At 29.4% G+C, this 20,275-nt stretch overlaps 1 protein-coding gene across 1 annotated transcript; it reads left to right on the top strand.

Annotated features, from left to right (window-relative positions):
* The first annotated feature begins 440 nt into the window (after positions 1-440).
* On the top strand, positions 441-18,630 carry Prim1 (DNA primase small subunit). Its single transcript, XM_067263676.1, has 10 exons — positions 441-620; positions 702-853; positions 11,358-11,532; positions 11,598-11,734; positions 13,894-13,952; positions 15,351-15,430; positions 17,764-17,849; positions 17,925-18,127; positions 18,205-18,392; positions 18,461-18,630. Exons 1-10 carry the CDS (start codon positions 488-490, stop codon positions 18,478-18,480), a joined length of 1,233 nt encoding a protein of 410 aa, XP_067119777.1. The 5' UTR covers positions 441-487; the 3' UTR covers positions 18,481-18,630.
* The last annotated feature ends 1,645 nt before the right edge of the window (positions 18,631-20,275 follow it).

The raw sequence follows: 20,275 nt of genomic DNA, 5'->3' as shown, positions 1-20,275 counted from the left end.
AAAAGATCCTCATAGTGCCTATAAGGTGGAAAGAGCAAAAGAAAAAAAATATTTTTCGTCTCAGGTTCGGCCAGACTATAATGAGATTATAGATTCCTGTGGCTGAGCTTTTCCAGCTCGTTCCTAACCACCGGGCCGCTTCATTTTGGGCCTGGCCGAACCCATAATGTGGTTGCTAAAAAGCGGCTCTCTTAGTGCCCACAGGGTGGAGAGTTAAAAAAAAGTATTTTTATGCATATTAATCTTTTAAAATTAGGTAAACTTTTAATTTCATCTGCAAAGAATATTATTTGTATTTAAAAAATATTTTTTGAACAATTAATAATTGGGCTATTATTTGGCGAAGAAACTGACTAATTTTTAAATATTATTATTAAAAATATTGGCGGGAAACTTGTCACGTAGCATGCTCCATGTGAATAGAGGAAAGAAAGAATAGAACTTGTCTCGTGTCGAGTAGGAAAGTAACGAAGTGTTTATTTTAAAAATGGCATTAAAAAGGGACGACGCGAAAGAAAATACGACTTATGACATTAGTCTTCTTCCCGAATTACTTCCAGTATATTATTGTCGTCTTTTCCCTTATGATCTATTCTATAAATGGGTTTGCCATAAAAATAGTACGTTTATTTTATTTAAATAATTTATTCATTCAATTTTTTTGTTTGTACCTTACAGAAAAATGTTTTATTTCGTTATAGTTACTCTATTTCCAAATAGGGAGTTCTCTTTTACTCTTAAAGATGATGTGTATTTACGTTTTCAATCATTTAAAGATCAAGAACAGTTAGAGAAGGAAATTAAATCGAAAAATCCATACAAAATTGATATTGGAGCCATTTATTCTTCTGAGGTATGTGTAATTAGACTTATTTATATATGCTGTTATATGACATAGAGCATATAAATAGCTTTAAAAATATTCTATGTATCATAAGCTTGTAATAATTGAAGATCTTGGGGCAAGAGTGGGTTAATTTGGTTAAAGCTGTGGTCACACTGTGCAATTTCTAGCCGCGCAAGTGATCGCAACTGCAACAAGTGCAAGTCGCGCGCATCTTCTTGTGATCACGCATTGTTTGCTGGCATTGCGACTTGGAAACATATGACCCTGTAATAAACCAATAAAATTATGGCAACTTGTTTTTGACTACTTTCGTGAGTTTACTAACAGTTTACGTTCTATTTTAGAGTACTTACAAAATTTTAACCGCTTATTAAAATGGCAAGCAGTTCCTTTTCTGCAATGAATAAAAGAAAAAAGGCAATCATTTTGGTAGAGTTGGCAAGTATACACAAAGAGATAAAATCTTCGATAAAATGAAGAATTAAAATCCCACAAGTATTTGTGAGCCCAAATAAGCTCAATCAATTGCAATTCTGTAAAAGTATCAATGCTCTTACTTTCTGTCATGATGATGACGGAAAGTAAGAGCATTTTCAATGTTGCTACCATATGATGTGGCGCAAAGGTGTTTGCTGATTGGATGTGCACTTGTAATCGTCATGAGCAGCGATGATATTCGAAATATTTAACAAAGGGTTCGCTAGCAGAAAATTTTTCCCTAACAATCACCGACAAACAAAATGGAAGTTTTGGCTAGAAATAAATACAATACCTTTTCTTGGGATATATCTAATAATCAGTGGCGTATTTGGAACGTAAGGGGCCCTGGGCGAAGACCAGGTAACAATAGTATATTAGTGCTGTTGACCTTTTGTTTTTGTTTTTGTTTTTTTAGGCAGAGTAATTTTTCACCCCGAATGGCACTGCTGATAATAGACAGATGTCATCATTTCTCAAAATGCAATATCCTTTTTATTTCGCTGTCCATAACCCGACACGTGTTCCACAGCCATCTTGTATTATCTCGCGTGTGTGAGATTGTGGGATCTCTCTTATGACTGGATCTAGTTTCAAGAACTCTCTTGAATTGATCACGATTAAACCTCATTTCAGTCGAGATTGAAACGGTCGAGAGAGATTGCACCAAGGCATAGTCCCCCGACCTTGCTCACAATCTAGATTGAAATGCTTGGAGCGAACAGGGTATAAGGCTCTAGTTTAGTAGTGTTACAGAGTATAATACGTATATTTTAATATATTTTTTAAAAGAAACAAAACCACTGAGAAATGTTACATGTGTTTAACAAGGCTCGGGAAACTGAAAATTTTATCAACAGGTTTGGCCGAACCTGCTGAATATCACCACTGGGCATGAGTAGAACAAACTTTTTGTTTCTAGTCATGGTTGCAGTCGCGCTGGTTTTCGAAGGGGTTTACTATAGTTAACAAGAACAGCTGTCGTGGTTGCAGTTGCCTGCATGGCTGGAAGTCGCAAGGTGTGACCATGGCTTAACAGTAACATGTTGAATTTCTACATTGCATATGATTTCCAGATTCAGGACCCATAATTTCTATACTGGTCTGTAAATCTCTAATATAATTAATCAGTCTTGTCCTGCCCTAAATACAGGGCAAATTTGGAACTTTAGAGTAATTTTCCCAGAAAATTTATAAATGAGTTAACATATTCTTACCCTGAAGTCTTTAATAATAAAACACTGTATTTAAAATTATATTTTGTAAATATTTTTGTTTTGTTGACTTCTCAACATTAAAAATATTTTTATTATAGCTCATAGTGAAATTTCACATTAATTCAAATGTGTATAGTGGTTTTGTTTTTTTCTAAACATGAACTGTTTAGAAAAAAACACAAAACTGTTCAATTCAATATTCATAAATTAATTTATTATAGTAATAAGTATCAACATTTGTTAGTATATCAATTAGCCTTTAATCTCTTTTTATATATAATACAATATGCTTTTTACAATTACACAGTACATAATTTTATTGAAGGATTATCATACAATTGAAACTATTATTGCCTTATATTACGGTTACCATATTTCCATATTTAATATGGACAGTCCATACTTTAAAGGCTCTGTCCATGTCTGTGCCATACTTAGAAAAAATAAACAAAATGTCCGTACTTTTCAACTAATTGTGCAGTTAAATCATAACCACTTAGATTTAAATCTGACAAAAGGTGCTAAATTTTTGATAATTCTTGTATTATTATATTTGCTGGCTAGGTGGCAACATTGGATAAACAAATGTAACAGCTCTGTTGCTTTGAGAACGTGTGCACATTCATTATAATGGTATTTTAAATTCAATAGTACTTGTTATCTAAGTGGTAAAATAGTTTTCTTATATTTAAAATTGCTTTTTGTGCCCCAAAGGAAAGTGTAAATTGAAACTTTATATGTCTACATTTACTAGATTGAAAATATGAATAAATTCCCTTTATTTTGCCTCACTGTTTGAGTACTTTTAATGCTAATCTATTCATATTTTGCCTTCAACTATTATGGTACCCTCTTGAAATGCATTTAGGCCCCTGGTGTTAATGGCCCTCATCAGCTAAGTAATCATATTTTAAATGTAAATTGTGTTTTGCCTTACATCAATAAAATTATGTACTGTTTAATTGTAAAAAGTATATTGTATGACATTTGTTAGTGCATTGAAAGAATCATTTATTTGTAAATTCTATACTTTTAAAACATGATAATGTAAATATAATTTAAAAACAATTTATGAAAACTTAAAATTGTACATTTTGGATTTTATCAAATTTTGTTAACCCTTTGATTCACAGTATACTATATTTGTTACACAACTTTGAGTTGCTTTGTAATAAATTGGTTTGGGCGGAACATCATTTATTTTGTCACTGTTTGTTGTTTCTAGTAGAAAACTTTTCTTAGGCCCAATTGTGTCATCTGATATCAAGAAAATGTTGGTTTGGAAGAACTTGCTAGGAATTTTCCATGTAAGTCAAGCAGATTTTTCTGTTTCTGTCATTAAAACATATTTCAGCAATTTTAATTGATATAATTAGGTTGTACCGGGATTATATTTAGTTAGGTAGTTATTAATACAATAATAGCTGATATTTGCATAAAATATTTTTCCAAACATTGTGATGTACTTTTTACTTTTCTAGCTGTTATATAGAGTGGTTAATAAAGTCATGAAATGTCCTTTTAAGATGCAAAAACATGTTTCAGAACATTGTCTATACATGCACTACATACATAATAAGAAAGTAAAAAGCAACTAACACTATACATAAGGTAATGAATAACAATATTAACAAGATAAAGAAGAATTAAAACAAAAAGGTCTGCATACGAATACAAACTGTTTTGAATAAACTTAACCAAATTCATGCTAGTATTTTGGAGCAAATGCTTTTTGTCTAAATATTTTCTCATTGATGAAACTAGTTTTGAAGTATCTTCTCTTATTTTATATCATTATTCTTGCAAGGCAGCATTTAGTGTAGCTTTAGATGTAATATTATGGTTTTGTATTCATCATTCTGATAAATCCCACAAGTGTTCTATGAGGTTAAGTTTACTTTCACCACTAAATAACACACACTTTCAAAACTTTTTCAACTTCCCCTCATATTCACATGCAAATTCTAAACACTTCTTTCTATTGATTTTAGAAATCAATGGTTTCTGTCTGACAGTGCATTCATGATAATTTGCCCTTTTTTAAAACATTGTGTATTGTTTCTGTACTAACCTTTTTATTTTCAGATGTGGCAACAAAGTGTGAATATTTTTGTTCTTCCTGGTCTAGACTTTGAGAGTAGATTGCTTGTTGCTTTAAAGTTATCAGTTACCTTTCAAATGTTGGAATGGACTTTTCTAATAACATTTATTATCAGTGTTTTTTCTTCATTACAAAGTTTAATTATTAATTGATACATATTTAGTGACAATTCACATCCAGATTTCAAAGTATCCATATTTTCTTTACATGACATTGTAATTTTAACAAAAACAAGAAACAGTTACATAAATGACCTAATTTGTAACACATAACAACTAGTAATGGATAAATTTGAACTTTTGGAGGTATTTTATGGTGTGAGTTTGAAAAAGAATACTTGTATGCAGACTTTTTTGGCATGCATTTTATAAGCAAATTTATTTTATGTTTATCATGTTTATATAAAATGCTCATTGTTTTAAAAAGTTTATATATTCATAAACAATATATCTAGCAATCTATTAAACAAAAAACATGGAAGTAACAAATAATAACAAAGTTTTGTGAGACATTTTAAAAATTATTAACTGCTATATTCAGACTTTTTTGAGTCACTCTATATATCACAAGAAAATATTAGAATTGAGATTTGCAAAATACCATCTGGGTGTTTTGCAAATCTCCATATTTTGAAACCTGAACCCAGAAAAAAGTAAAAAAGGAGGGATAAAAATTCCACGATGCATGTGTGCTTGTTGCCGTCTATTTTGTTTAATATCTCAGGAAAGGATAAAGAGTAAGAAATGAAATTTGGCACAGTAACTTGTATATAAGGGGCACTGATATTGAATTTTGGTGGTTAAAGTTTGAGGGGATGAAGAGAGGGAGGGTGTTGTGTCATATCTCAGATAGGTTGGACTTAATGAAAATTTTATTTGTTATTGGCATTTAGTTTTTTAAAACTCGTCTTTGCCTTCGAAATTAGCCTTTTGCTTTTTTATAATAATTAATAATATAAAAATTATGTTTTAATTAAATTTCATAACAGATGGTGCCACACACAATTTTAACATAAAAGAATCCAGCAACAAGTTGCATAACTTGTTCAGTTTTGCCAGGAAAGTTATGCAATTTGTTGCTGGATTTTTTAATACTTTATGATTCAAGAGAGATAGACTTAGTTTTTATTTACAATTTATTTTGTTTTGTAAGAAAGTAGATTTCATTTTCATTTTAAAAAGCATCATATTGTTATTTTTAATTTCTTCTTTTAATAGGTAGTTCCAGAAAAGTGTGATTAGGAATGAAAAGGGTATCTCAAGGATAAAGATGTAGAAGCATTATTGAATAGTTTGGAAAATGGTGATATTTCATATTATGAAGGAGAACATTTTGATGATGACTGCAAATTTTCTGTTCCATCTCCTGCTAATATTGATGAATCCAAAAGCTCAAATGGTTCATCAGATGAGGATGCTTTACTTGCTTGTACCATAGTGTATAAAATGTAATGTAAAAAATGTTATGAAAAAAGCCAAGATTGATTTGATTTTCAGTGGAAAAGGAAAACTTTTAGACAAGAGGAAACCACAGAAGTTTCAGATTCTTTAGAGCTATCTACTCTCTTTTTACTGCTTTGTTCATACTACAATGATGAGTTTTTTGAACTGATTGCAAACAGAACAAGTGAATATGCAATGCAGACAAATGGCTTGAAATTGAACACTTTGGAATGTGAAGTAAAGAAACTCTTTGCAGTTCATATTATGATGGGAATCCTGAAGTTTCCACAATACTGAATGTATTGGCAAAAGAGCACCAGAATATCCAGCATTGCTGATAACATTTCTTTCAATAGATCTTCCAGGTTGCAAACCAACCTTTATCTTGTCAACAATGTTACTGAAAATAACTCAGAAAATGTTGGATTTTGGAAAAGTTAGGCTAATTATGGATTGCTTTTTTCCAGGTCAGGTAATTTGATTTAGAAGAATGTCTTTGCATTGATGTACAAATTATACTATATAAAGGAAAATTGAATGTCAAGCAATATGTCAAAAATAAACCATCAAAATGGGTAATCAAAATGCTCTTTTTTGTAAAAAGAATCTGGTATTAAAAATGATACTATAGATCAGTGGTGTGCAAACTGTGGGTTGCCAAATTCAAAGAAATTTATTTAACAATAAAAAATAAAAGGCTCTTCTTCATTACACCCATGTGCAATTTATAAAACCATTGTTTTATAAATTGTGTTTTATTCAGACCTCTAATAAGGCAGAAACATAAGTGCAAATCCCAGAAAGAATTTCACTTTAACTATGTTGACAATTAAAAAAACGTCTACTGTCTATCTAGGGATCACGACAAAATTTTACACAAAATAGGGGTTGGAAATGAAAATAGTTTGCACACCACTACTATAGATTATTAAGGAAGCACTACAAAGATTAATAAATGGTTACCAACAAATTTAGTGTTTGTTTGTAACCATTAATTTTAGATTATATTTCAACAATTGTTTTAGTTCTGTCCCTGCAAATGAATCTGGAATTTTTCTTTACAGTCTCTGGAATCTGATTTTGCAGAAACTGTAAGACAGGTTAGGTAATGATGCAACACACTGACCACCTTAGATTCTTGGAGGCTCTAGAAATTTTTAAAGCAAGTTTAAACAGCACATAGATTAATTACAAGGAGGAACACACTCTGTTGACAGCTTGGCCGGCCCTTTATCAACTGGCATTATAATATTTAGTTACTATAGGGCCTATGGCACATGGTGTACTCACGTATGGCATTTTATTCCATTTTTCATAATATTTAGACAAACAATCCAATGCCTGCTGTTTCTAAATCTGTTTCACTCTTGGCAGATATTTCGATACAATATGATTTGATATTTTTGAACATTCAAATTTTTATTTTAAATTGACATTTCGTCAAAGAGAGGGCAATGTTTACCTGAAGCAGGACTCTGGAAGATCCCAAAAACGTTTGTGAAATAAATTTTTCCAACACTGGACTTTAGGTTCGGGATAAGAATAATTCAAAACTATATGTCCATGGATGGTGTTGACAAGGTTGATCAACTTTCCACAATCTCTATAGAATATTTATACAATCAAAGAAATGAATTTTATGTATGATTTTCCATTTTGTGGATTAGCAATCTGTAATAGCTGGTTGCAGTAAAAAAAATATTCCAGAGTCTTTAAATTCTGAAAAAGAATGTCATGCATTTGATTCATTTTCATTCTGAAATTGCTGAAGCATTGTTGTTTGTTGCTATTTAAGCAATTCCCAGAAAAAGAAAACAATCTTCTAGAAGACATAGAAAAGAGAGAAAAATTAAAGCAAGAGACCTCTTGTGTAAAAACTAAGTACTTGCCCATGTACAGATATAAGTTATGTTCATTAAATTCACTTCCCAGATATTGAGAGTAAAAGCCAACAAAGATGCAAATTGGAAGGTTCAACACAAAGAACCAAAGTAATGTGTGTGCCAGAAGTGTAAAGTGTTTCTATGTTTGGTTAAAAATAGAAATTTTCTCAAATTTCATACAAAATTGAACATTTTGAACAAGTTTAGATCCATTTTATGGACTAAATTAAGTACTGTACATTGTGAGATAATGGATTACTCTGTTGACTCACAACATTAATTTTTATACATAGAATAAAAATATTTTTTCTGTAAGGAAGGCTGTATGTTCTGTTATTGAAAAGAGTTTGAAATTCACAAGTTTTATTTATTTATGAGACCAAACAGTTGATTTAAAGGGTGAAGTTCCATACAAAAAGAAATTACAGAATTTTGTTGTTATTTTCCACATTAAATCTTATATTCATAATGATTATGAATACAAATATTAATAAAACATTTGTATTGAAATTATTATAATTAATATATGTAAATTTTTGTTCAAGAATAAATTATAAGAATATGACAATAAGATAAGATAATAAGAAATCACGTATCTAATTTTTTCTGAAATATTTGGTTGGCAACTAAGAGATTGTGGATTTTGTCAATAGGTGGCCTTAGCACATCCTTTTGTTTTGTCAACGTGTTCAAAGCGCCTAACCTATATTGTTTTCTTGTTGTTTGGACTTCCACCTTTAATTTAGTAAAAGAATTGTATTGATTAGTTATTTAGTTTCGTTTTTATCCCAATTTAAAAATGAAAGAACAAGACGTGCATTTCAGACATATTTTATTGTATTATTTCTGAAAAGGCAAGAACACATCACAAGCACACAAGAAGTTATGTGCCATATATGGGAATGAAGCCTTGAAAGAAAGGCAGTGTCAAAATTGGTTTGCCAAATTTCGTTCTAGTGATTTTTCACTGAAAAATGCTCAACAAAATAGCCGTCCAGTTGAAGTTGATGAGATCCATATCAAGGCCATTATCGATTCAGATTGTCATAGCACAACACGTGAGATTGCAGAGAAGCTCAATGTATTGCATACATGCATTCAAAAAAATTTAAAACAGCTTGGCTGTGTCAAGAAACTGGATTTATGGGTCCCTCATCAGCTTAAGGAAATTCATTTGACACAACGCATTAGCATCTGGATTCGCTTCAGAAACGCAATAAAATTGATCCATTTCTGAAACAACTGATTACTGGTGACGAAAAGTGGACAGTTTATAACAACGTTAATTGGAAAAGATCATGGGTGATACAAGATGAACCAGCCCAGACGACACCAAAAAAAAGATTATGCTGTCAGTCTGGTGGGATTATAAAGGATTCCTGTACTTTGAACTTTTACCAAGAAACCAAACGATTAATTCAAACGTGTACGTTCAACAACTCGCCAAACTGAGTGATGCAGTTCAAGAAAAGCGGCCAGAATTGGCAAATCGTAAGTGTGTTGTTTTCCAGCATGATAATGCAAAGCCCCACACATCTTTGGTCACTTGCCAAGAATTATTGGAACTAGGTTGGGATGTGTTGTCACATCCACCATATAGCCCTGACCTTGCACCTTCAGATTACCATTTATTTCGTTCCATGCAGAACTCCTTAAATAATAAAATTTTTAATGATGCTGATGATGTAAAATCACATTTAATTCAGTTTTTTGCTGGCAAAAATCAGAATTTTTATGAACATGGAATTATGACACTGCCTGAAAGATGGCAAAAGGTCATCAACAAAAATGGACAATACCTAATTGAATAAAGTTATATTTTTAAGCAAAAATTTTGAATTTTCCTTTTTATTTAAAATCCACAATCACTTAGTTGCCAACCCAATAATAAGGATAATTTTAGAACCAATTCAATTGAATTTTGTACAGAAATAATTTGTCAAAAACAAATAATTTATTTTAATGCAGTTTTTGTTTTTTATGTTTATTGAAAGAGCACACTTTTGTTATTTATATGAAGAAATAAAAAAATTTTACAAAAAAATACTTTTCTGTTGATAGGATGCCAGTCAATATATACAGCAATGGATAAGATTCAAGCTCTGAATGAGGGGTTTTGCACCCCCCAGAATTGTTGACCCCTTTATACAAGCAAAAATGTCAAAGAAACAATATTTTTACATGTGACCCTTTGCCAGATATTTGCCTCCAAAGGTTAATTTTTAACATGTATCAGTATACTGTCTATTCTCCATGCTCTGCATCGTCAAGGTGAGCGATAGGGAGCCTTGACTGAAGCTCCGCATCATGTAGTCGTGTACTTCAGTGTGAGCAATAGCAAACACGGAAACATCAGGTGGGGCGAGCTCCCACACTTCCTAAAACTATATAACATCAAGTACTCCACAAACAGTTAAGTGGGCTACTTGAAGCCTGTGTAGTTGCATAGGTTAAATAGTTAAACACAATAGTCTTAGTGGAGCAATGCAGGCAACGGTATTGCACATCAGATTAAAGTTACAACTGGTGTCCTGTTAACAGAAAAGTACCAAAAAATGAATTTATTAATATTTCATTAAACAAAAAATTATACAATCCTTTCCATTTAGTTTTTCTATTACTGCTATTCAATATTTACAATATATATGTAATCTATGAAAGAAGTAAAAAAATGAAAACACCTTAAGATAACACTTATGTGCTTATGTGATTAATAAGTTAACTAATTATTTCAAGTTTGTTATCTTAATTATTAATATAAAAAAGAAAATAGAATAAAGAGTATTAAAAATCAAAAATTCTAATTTAAAAATGTTCAACATTGAATGCTGTGAAATTTGAATTTCAATAAAATTTTAGAATTAATTTATTAAAAATAATACCATATTTATAAGTGTGCAATGCCAAAAAACAAACTTTTCTTGAGAGGTAAAAAAAACTTTTTCTAGTGAATGAATTCATTTCAATTTTACAATAAAATGGTAAAAAAAAAAAAACTCACTAGGTTACAAATTCTCTGCAATATCAAAGTAATTTAAAAATAAGCTGTAACATTTTAAGCACCAAAAGTCATGTGACTTGCACTTTGGCACTTTCAACGTTATGGCTTCACATAAATTCAGTTTTAAAATACAGCCACTTACAGTGACACTATCACCACAATATTTTTTTGCTACAGAAAACATTGCATTTAGAACTAAATTCTTAAATAAAACGTATTTAGAGAAAAATGACATTTACAACGTTATGGCATTGCACGCTTCATGTTTTGATTATTAATTTTTTAAGTTTTATCTAAATTAGAATAAATTTTATCGAATCTTTGCATTAACAAACTTAAATATTTTGAAAAATGAAATTTATGAAAAAGAAAAACTTGATAATTTGCAGCCAAAAAACTACCGCACTGCAGCCAATTTTTTGGCAGTGGAAAAAGAATTAGTTTTTGATATTGATATGACTGATTATGATGATGTTCGAACATGCTGCACTGGTGCTGATATATGTGCAAGATGCTGGCCATTTATGACAATAGCTATGAAGATATTATCAAAAATATTAAGTGGTAAGTTCTAAACTTAAGAAGAAAATTTTCATATTTTTAACATATTTAAATTTTGTCAAATACAGATGATTTTGGATTGTATCATCACTTATGGGTATATTCTGGAAGAAGAGGTGTTCACTGCTGGATCTGTGATGATAGTGCTCAATCACTTTCTTCTAAAGCTCGTTCTGTTATAGTAGAATATTTGGCAGTTGTAAAGGTATTTTATGGTATATTATTTTTGAATAATAAGCTTCAAATGACTTCTCATAAAATAAACCATGATAAAAAATAAAAAAAACAATAATCAATAAATTTACAAGAAAAAATAATACAAATGAATACAAATAAAATGCATATATAATAATAAAGAAATATACAGAATATATATAATATACATATATAATAATATACGGTATATATATATATATATACAGTCGAGTCTGCATAAGTCATCACCCGGATAACTTGACGCCATCGGATAAGTAGTCAGTTTTCTGTGGTCCCAGCCGACTTACATAGGCATTAATGTTAAAAAACTCCGGTCGGTTTACTCGTCACTACTGGATAAGTTGACATACTTTTGCTGTCCCACACACTGATAAGTCATCCCCCTCCTGAAAAAATGAATTCACTATTTTAAAATGTATACAGTAGAGCGTCGATAAGTGGAACCAATTGGGGACTGGGGTCCTTCCAGTTAATGATTTGTTCCAGTTTCCGACTTTGTACGAAAAAATACATTAACCTGTCCGATGTTCAAATTTTTCTCCGTTGCGTATCGCTTCCTGTTGAATTTTTCTCCGTTGCGTATCGCTTCCTGTTGAATTTTTTCTCCGTTGCGTGTCGCTTCGTGTTGACTTTTCGTCGATTTTAAGCCTAACGAAAATTTTTATAATAAATAATCGAGGCTATCGTATCGTTAAAAATTATTTCTGCATTTTGTACAAACAAAATAAATATATTAAAGAATATAAAAAACATGAAAATTATACTTTAGAAGTAAATTTAGTATCAAAAACATTCGATTCAGCACGACACAGTCCGACTGAAAATCGTTCCACTTTCCGGCCATTCCACTTACCGACGTTCCACTTATCGACGCTCTACTGTATTTATAAATGGATAGTATATTTTAAAACGGACTGCAAAGGCCTGTCAATCAATTTTAAGGAAGAGAAACAACTATTGAGAGCATGGCAGGCAGTTTATGACGCAACACTATAACAACTAGCGCGAGCACACATCTTTCAAATATTTAAATTTTAAAAGATTCGAAAAATAAATCCGAAGATAGAAAACTGGAAATTTAAAAATTAGAATAAAACCAGAAAATATTTATAGAAGACCTGAAGAAGACCCTAAAAAAGTGGATCAAAAATGTTAGTGATATGTTCTGAGTTTTTTACTTGCAAAGCTATACAAGGTTAGTGAGACATATTTGTATTATTGCTTTGTTCATTGGATGGAGTTGACTGTATCAGCAATGCAAATATGCTTGTGTAGTTACTTATTACTCATAATAATACTTTTTTGTAAAATACAAAACCAAAAAACAAGCACTTGATAAGTTACAGGTGCCAAAAGTATTTACAGGTAAAACATTTTTCACAATTTTTGTTTCAGTGTCAGATTATAATTGTAGCCTGCTCCGCAAGCAGAAATGATCCAGGTGGCTTACCCTGCCTAGTCCTCATACATGGATGAGACAACACTTCCCATTTTTTTCTCAACACCTCTATATGACAGTAATGTCACTACAGAACATACTACTGATGAATGGAATAAACAAATAAAAAATAACAATAGATAAGAACTAGGATAGCTGCAAAACAGAAAAGAATGGTACAGATTTAACCCAAGTTTAGCAACATAATATTATTAATAAGAAACTTTAGATATCAATAATTGGTGTGTTCATTTACCATTAATACCATTAATTTTATATATGTTTTGGTATGGAGTTTTTTATTGACAGTTTCTTGATGCAGCCAAAAAAATTATCAATAAAATGTTAGAATGATTAAAATGATTCAAATATTTTAAAATTGTTTTATTTATTTTATTTCGACAAGATATTAACATTATACCGGTGATACATCAGCTATATTAATGTTTGTAACAGATAACTTTATTGAAATTAAATAATAGTTCTTTTGTTTTTGATGGAAACCCTAATTCTTGCTGTTTGTTTTCAAGTTGAATGACAAGCTTTTACAGTTTTTGATTATTCATAACTTTTATTTATAAATGTAAAGAGAAAAATCTAAATTCTATAAATGTAATTAAATTTAACTAAACTATTTTAAGAAATTTCTTAAGTTAAATGGAATTAATTACAAAATTAGAAAAACATTATCAATAATTTTAAATTAATAGGGTGGTGAATACAAGACAAAGAAAGTTTATCTCGGAGAAAGAATTCATCCATCAATAAAGTAAGAGTTTAAAATTTTAAAACAATTTTTTTCCATCTTTTAAACTATTGTTTTAATTAGTTTTATATTATAAATAGCATTTCTATTCTGATTAAATGTGCAGCTTCAAAATAAAGAAGTCAAAAAAGTAATGTTAATATCTTTTGTTATTTTGTTTCATTCTTTAGAAATATCTGTAAGATATGTTAAATGCCAAAGTTAAATAAAAAGTTATTGTGTTTCCCACCATATGAGATAAATCCATAAATTGGCAAACTTGTTTAGAAAAAATGTGTATATACAAAGATCATGTCATACTTATTTATCACTAATGAATAAAAAACATATGAAATGGTTTATACTTAACAAAGTTTTTAGGCTCTTTGCATAGTCTCTGGCCATTTGTAGCATCTGTTGCCAAATGTCTTACAGACACTGTCCACAGACTTTTAGTAGAACTGTTTTCACAGATAGTGTATGGACCATTCAACTGCATGAATGGAATCTGTTGATGAGAATCATTGAACATCATAAAAGATCCAGAACAAGTCAAAATTGCAGGGAGACATGTTGATGAGTGAATAGGGTGAATGCTCAAGGATCTCTGAACCCCATTTCTGCTGCAGCATTGCCACCACACCATTGGTATGGCAGTGAGCCTTGTCATGTAACAAATTTGGCTGTTCTTGTACAACTGCATTTCTCTGCAAAAGAACTGCAGGCCATAAGTGATGTTTATGGAATTTTTTGTAAAAGGTTGATACTTTACATTTCTATATTTATATAATATATTTTTTTATTTATTAGCGATAGATAATTATGAAATTGTGATATGGCCCTCTTCATAAATATAAATATACATACACATACTATATATGCATACATATATACAGTGAATGAAGAATTCACCAAGTATTTTTCATTCAAGAAAAATCCTAATAATGATTATGTTATACATTCTTAATTGCTAAAATTTTTAAATTGGTGTGTACTTTCAGAAGTAAATTCTATTTGCATTCAGAACATATTTTCTTTAGTATAAAAAAAAGAATAGATTTTGGTTAGTGTTTTCAAACATAACTGAATGAAAAATAGCTATAAACGAAATATTTTTAAAAATTAATAATTTGACTATAATTTTAAATTCATAAAGATCTTATAATATTTATTATATGAATATACAATGAAGATTTGCAAACACTTTGTACTAATTGCAAAACTTTCAAGGTTTTCTTTTTGCACTTATTATAATTACATTGAAGCTATATAAGCTATATATTGATATATATCATATCAGATAACAATTAAATTATATAGATATTGGCAAAAAGTAATAAAACTCAAAAATTATTACTAATCAAAAGGAGAGAGAGAAATTTTTTTTTATAAATTTAAGATTTCACAATTTTATTTTTATAGGTCATCTTTAGCAATTATTGAAGAATATTTTGAAGATTTAATTTTGGATAAACAAGATTATTTAAGCACAGAAAAAAACTGTAAGAAGATTATTTCACTTTGTAATGATGAAAATATCCTTTTCACACCTACAATCATAATATTGATCCTTAGTTTTGCTTTTTAATTGTTTTGTGTACAAGTATATGTAGTTACTTATTGCCATTTTCATAATTTAATTCAAATTTGTATTAACACTAATGTCTAAAAAATAAGCATAATTGTCCAATCCAAAGATAAAGCAAAAAGTAAAAGCAGAAAATTTATGTGGATATTTCCAAATAATAAAAATAACCAGGATATACAGAGTTGAATGTTGCATTAAAAAGTACAAGTGTATACAAAGTATGCAGGCTTCATAAGTACAGCAGTAGCTTGTATTGTTTCTTAGTTTAACCATTGAGGACAGTTTGCTACTGACAGTGATAGTGCTACAAAAAGTCACATAAATGATTTTAAGACTGGAAGAATTATTGGAATGCTAGAAGCAGGCCAGTTGCAGACAGAGTGTATTCAAGACCCCAAATGTGCTGCAGAGCATCATATTCAGTCTTTGGGCCAGATTTTAAAGAATGGGAGATGTTGAACATCAACTTGGAAGTTGATGTCTAAGAGTCATCATTCCTTAACAGAATCTTTATTTGATATTAACTATGTTATAACAGAAGAATGTCTGGTAGGCAGTTCTTTGCAGTGCTGTCTATGGCCACTAGAGTTAGTTTCATGAAAAACTATCTATAGAGGAATTTACTAGTACTTTTTATACATTCTTAATTGCTAAAATTTTTAAATTGGTGTATACTTTGGTGTACACCAATTTAAAAACCCTGTCCTGTTACACCAATATAATTGGTGTAACAGGACTTATTATACTGGAAAATATGGATGCAGATATTTAGTCTTACAGATCAAAAATAATGTTTTTTATTTAGTTCACCTGAACACATACACTTTAAACTTGTGTTTCGGACTTGTTCGTCCCTCCTCAGCAGGCCTTTAAATGACACTTTCTACAATTAACAATAAAACATTTCTTGGTACAATTATAACTAAAATTAATTAAAACACAATTTCCCGACAATAAATTAAAAATTCTTACAAATTCTGTATTTCCAAACTTCTCTACATTTCCATATGAACTTATGATCCACACCAACCATACAATTCAACACATTCTGATTTTTTTATACATTATAATAAGTTTAAAACTATAAATTTAATTTTTATTTAAAATATTGAAGTAAAAATATTTTGTTGATAAATGTAATATATCTTGTCTTAAAGAATGGGATTTTGGTCAATATACGATGAAGTTACATGGGTCAATGGAAAAATATCATTTGTTAGTTTCTTTTATATTTGTAGAATAGGCTAGAAGTGACAAATTTTGTTGTTTGGGGACCTCTTGGGGATTAGGAAAAGGGAACCGAGACGTAAAGAGGAGTAAGCACCCCAACATACAGGCGCCCCTGTGCATCACACCAGATTATTTCACTTAAAATGAAATTTTTGTTAAATCAAAAAGGTATCTATAATTGCCCATATTTAGTTCAAATTATTTTAACTTAGAAATAGCAGGACATTGGGCAGGTTTCTAAAGGCAATTATCATGCCACTTTTAAATGCAAATTATGTTAATTGCTTTTCTTAGATCAATTATAATAAACTGAAAAATAAAAAAGATTTTTTAAGAATTTTAATTATTATCAATTTAATAGAAATTATAATAAAACTGCTTTGTGTTAATAAATAAATTATGAAAAATACTATCTTCTTTTTGTTTTTTTTCTTAATCTTTATAATTTAAGTGTGTTGCAGAAATTTAATTATAGGTTCAAGTATGTCATGACATATAAAAAAAGATTGAAAAACACTGCTTTCATATTCAAACGTTGTTATATTCAGAAGTGCATTTAGTTATGCTTGAAAAGAGCTTGTTAAATTGTAAAAAATAATGAAATAGAAGAGCTTTTACTTGTGAAAAAAGAGCTCCAATAAAAACAGTAAAGGTTATAATTGACTCTAATATGGCAAATTGCATCTGCTTATATTCCATGTTCATTTTATAAAGTTTACTGTTTGATTCTTTCGTATTTGGAATGAAACTAATGATAAAAACTACTTTTAACTTTTTGATCTGTTTCAAAATTATAAATCACATTAAGGAAAAACATGTATTGATTAAAATTGCATTATACAAAGTATTAATATATAATTAAATATGAATAAAAACATGTTTCCAAACCTGAAGATGACTAAGAAAGTTGAAAATGTTAATTTTTAAATAAACCTGATTTATTTTTGTTTAAAGGTTTATTTCTTTTCAGTTTTGAAATTATAATTTTCCTTAATTAAGAATTAAAGCTATGTTCAGCTTTAGAACAGAAGATCTATTCATTTGACACCAGTAGGGAAAGATGGAAATACATAAAAGATGCAGTGGCTTATCATTTATCCAAGGTACAAGTATAAGCATTTCAGGCTGAAATTTGTTTGCTACATATTTTTATATTATAAAGCTCTTTTCTTTTTTAGGAAAATGTATACAAATGCAAGCATTATATTGAAGAAGTTATGCTTCAACTTTGTTATCCAAGATTAGATGTTAATGTAACCAAACAAGTAAATCATTTGTTAAAAGCTCCATTTTGTGTTCATCCTAAAACTGGAAGAGTGTGTGTGCCAATTGACATCAGTAAAGTTGATGAATTTGATCCCTTTTCTGTTCCAACTATTACGTAAGTTTAATAATTTTAAAAAGTAAAACACTTCAATTTAATCATTTTAAATTTGATAATTTTGAAATGTGTTATAGTCAGTTATGTGAAGAAATAAATGCTTATGATAAAAGGGTAAACATTGCCACTTCAGAAACTGAAAACATTGTAAAAAACCAGAAGATACAGGATTATGAAAAAACTTGTCTTAATGACAGCATAAAAATGTTTAAGAAAGTTGTTAATGCAATGGTAGCTGCTCAAAAAGTATCAAAGAAAAAAAAAGGTAAGAAGAATGAAGTATTTAATGAAAAGATACTGATTTCAAATAAACTTAATTTGTTTATTTTTCAGATTATACCCTTGAGTTTTGATGCATGCAAAATATATACTCCATAGAAAATATAAAATATTTTCTGTTACATTATTTGCTCTGTATATTGAAAAATTATTTAAAATATTTTTCATTTATCTTATATGAAATTTTTTAAAATAAAAAATAACATTTTTTTTCCTCACTGAAATTAACTATATTCGTTCTTTTCCATTGAATAATTACTGAAATTTACCTTAGTTACATAATTTGAAAATACAAATGTTCTCTGAATATTATTTTTTCTTTTTTTTTAATTTATCATAAATTTTAGGACGAAATGTATGTTAAAATAACTGTATTTAGTCAATATTAGACCAAAGCCCATTTTTGTACAGGATGACCAAAGCTCAAAAATATTTTATGAAAATTGTTTGCTTTATAATATATAAATTAAACAGAAAAAAATTACAAACTTTCATTTTAAAATTCACGTATCCCTCTTTTTACGCGATTTTGAAATAATGCACTTGACAAAAAAAACTTAATCCTATTTTTATCTGATGTATTTTTTAACACAGAAAAAAAGTTTGTTTGAAAATTTTTAGATATAACTTTTTATTAAAATTGCGTTACTGTTAAAAAAAATTCAACAAAGAGTTGCGTAACTTTCCCGGCTGTTATGTAATTTTCTTTTAAAACTTTTATTAAACATAAGAAGTAAATTAAATTGTATGTGGCGCGATTTCGTTAAAAAAGTTTTATATTATTATTAATTATAAAATGTGTGAAACTTAATTTGAGGGTAGTGACGAGTTTTATAAAACACTATAAATGTTAACAACGAGTAAAATCGTCATTAAGTCCGATCCCACTCTAGATATGACACGTGACCACCCCTTCTCCTCTCGATCTTTCACCACCAAAAGTTAATAGCGTCAATACCCCTTTGTACACAAGCTACCGTGTCCAATTTCGTTTCTTAATTTTTACCCAATTCTGATATTAAGAAGGTCAAATATGACACGATCACAATATTTTATCAACAGCCGGGAAAGTTGCAAGAAAGTAAAAATTTGAAATGATTATAATACTTTCCCGTTCTACGTTATAGCAGCCGGGAAAATAAAATAGAAGTAGGATTAATGATGTATGTACTACTATACACATAAATCACAGCACGTTCCGTTCCCTTCTAAGCGTCATTTATGTTCGTATGTTCTTTGAGATCGGTAAATATGAAAAATATCGAAGGAACAAAATGTCATAATTAGTATTAGCATAATGCGTATTCGCGATTTTCACAGATTTTGTACAATTTAAGTCTTCTAAAAGCGAGAAAAGTTCCCTTTGCGAATACCCGTAAAATGTAAAATACATAAGCATGTTTCGGTTTGCTTCATGGCAAATGTAGTGATATATAAGGGCCGAATTTATGTGCGTTTAAAATTGTAATACATGCACGAAAAAATGCCAGTTGTCTCACATGTTAAGCTTTTCAATTTAGAGATAAAACAACAAATTCTCTCATGAAATCTCGATTTCTTTTTGTGCTCACAAAATTTAAGATCGTGATATTTCATTCAAAATTAATTTATAAACGAACTGCTTAATATATTTTTAACTACAACATTGTCAGAAGTTTTTAGATTTATTCCTTTAACAATAAACTCATTTGAATATTTTCTATAATTCAGAATTGAAGTATTTATATTTTAATAAAAAAAAACACAAGTCAAATAATTAGAAATTTTATTAAGGTAAATATTGTCAATGAAAATTTCGATAATAACACGAAATTATATAATATTCTTGAACAAGAAAATTGAAATTTTCAAACATGAATTTCATTTTGT

Source organism: Centruroides vittatus, unplaced genomic scaffold (assembly GCF_030686945.1).
Source record: "Centruroides vittatus isolate TY-2023 unplaced genomic scaffold, ASM3068694v2 contig_18, whole genome shotgun sequence".
NCBI classification, from domain to species: domain Eukaryota; kingdom Metazoa; phylum Arthropoda; class Arachnida; order Scorpiones; family Buthidae; genus Centruroides; species Centruroides vittatus.
Note: the sequence above shows the minus strand (reverse complement) of the source record. Positions and strands in the feature narration are given on the sequence as shown.

Bases quoted from the DNA above. Each gene is read 5' to 3' on its own strand.
- Prim1 (XM_067263676.1), top strand. From the start codon at position 488: ATGGCATTAAAAAGGGACGACGCGAAAGAAAATACGACTTATGACATT. The intron at 13,953-15,350 runs GTAAGAGTTTAA...TTATTTTTATAG, and splicing joins AGAATTCATCCATCAATAAA to GTCATCTTTAGCAATTATTG. The intron at 18,128-18,204 runs GTAAGTTTAATA...AATGTGTTATAG, and splicing joins TTTTCTGTTCCAACTATTAC to TCAGTTATGTGAAGAAATAA.